Source organism: Charadrius vociferus, unplaced genomic scaffold (genome assembly GCF_000708025.1).
Source record: "Charadrius vociferus isolate BGI_N301 unplaced genomic scaffold, ASM70802v2 scaffold301, whole genome shotgun sequence".
Taxonomy (NCBI): domain Eukaryota; kingdom Metazoa; phylum Chordata; class Aves; order Charadriiformes; family Charadriidae; genus Charadrius; species Charadrius vociferus.
In genome coordinates, this window is record NW_009646842.1 from 754,095 (window position 1) to 754,387 (window position 293).

The following is a 293-nucleotide window of genomic DNA, read 5'->3' on the forward strand; positions in this document are numbered from 1 at the left end:
CCTCCGGGAAGCAAGGGGTTGATGCCCGAGGGGGCGAGGGTGGCTGAGGCTGCCCCTTCTTCTGCAGTCCACCACCACCATCGGCCGGCTCCTCCTGCCCCCCCTGCATGTTCTTCTCAGGGATCCTCGAGCAGGTTGGGTGGAGAACAGAACTTGTCCTTCAGAGTCAAGGATTTTCGTGTAATGGTGTGAAATCCGAAGATGTGGGCAAGGGAACTAGCCCCGTCTTCACTGCGGTCCTGAGAAGGTCCTGAGGGTGAGGAAGCTCGGGTCCTCCTCCTGGAGTAGGGAAC

General features: G+C 60.1%; 1 protein-coding gene across 1 annotated transcript in view; it reads left to right on the forward strand.

The window, feature by feature from the left end:
• RBP5 (retinol binding protein 5, cellular) overlaps positions 1-184 on the forward strand; it is a 2,105-nt gene extending 1,921 nt beyond the window's left edge. The window contains exon 4 of the mRNA XM_009892846.1: positions 68-184. Coding sequence (XP_009891148.1) covers positions 68-184 — 117 coding nt within the window. The remainder of the gene's footprint in view (positions 1-67) is intronic.
• Positions 185-293: the final 109 nt, after the last annotated feature.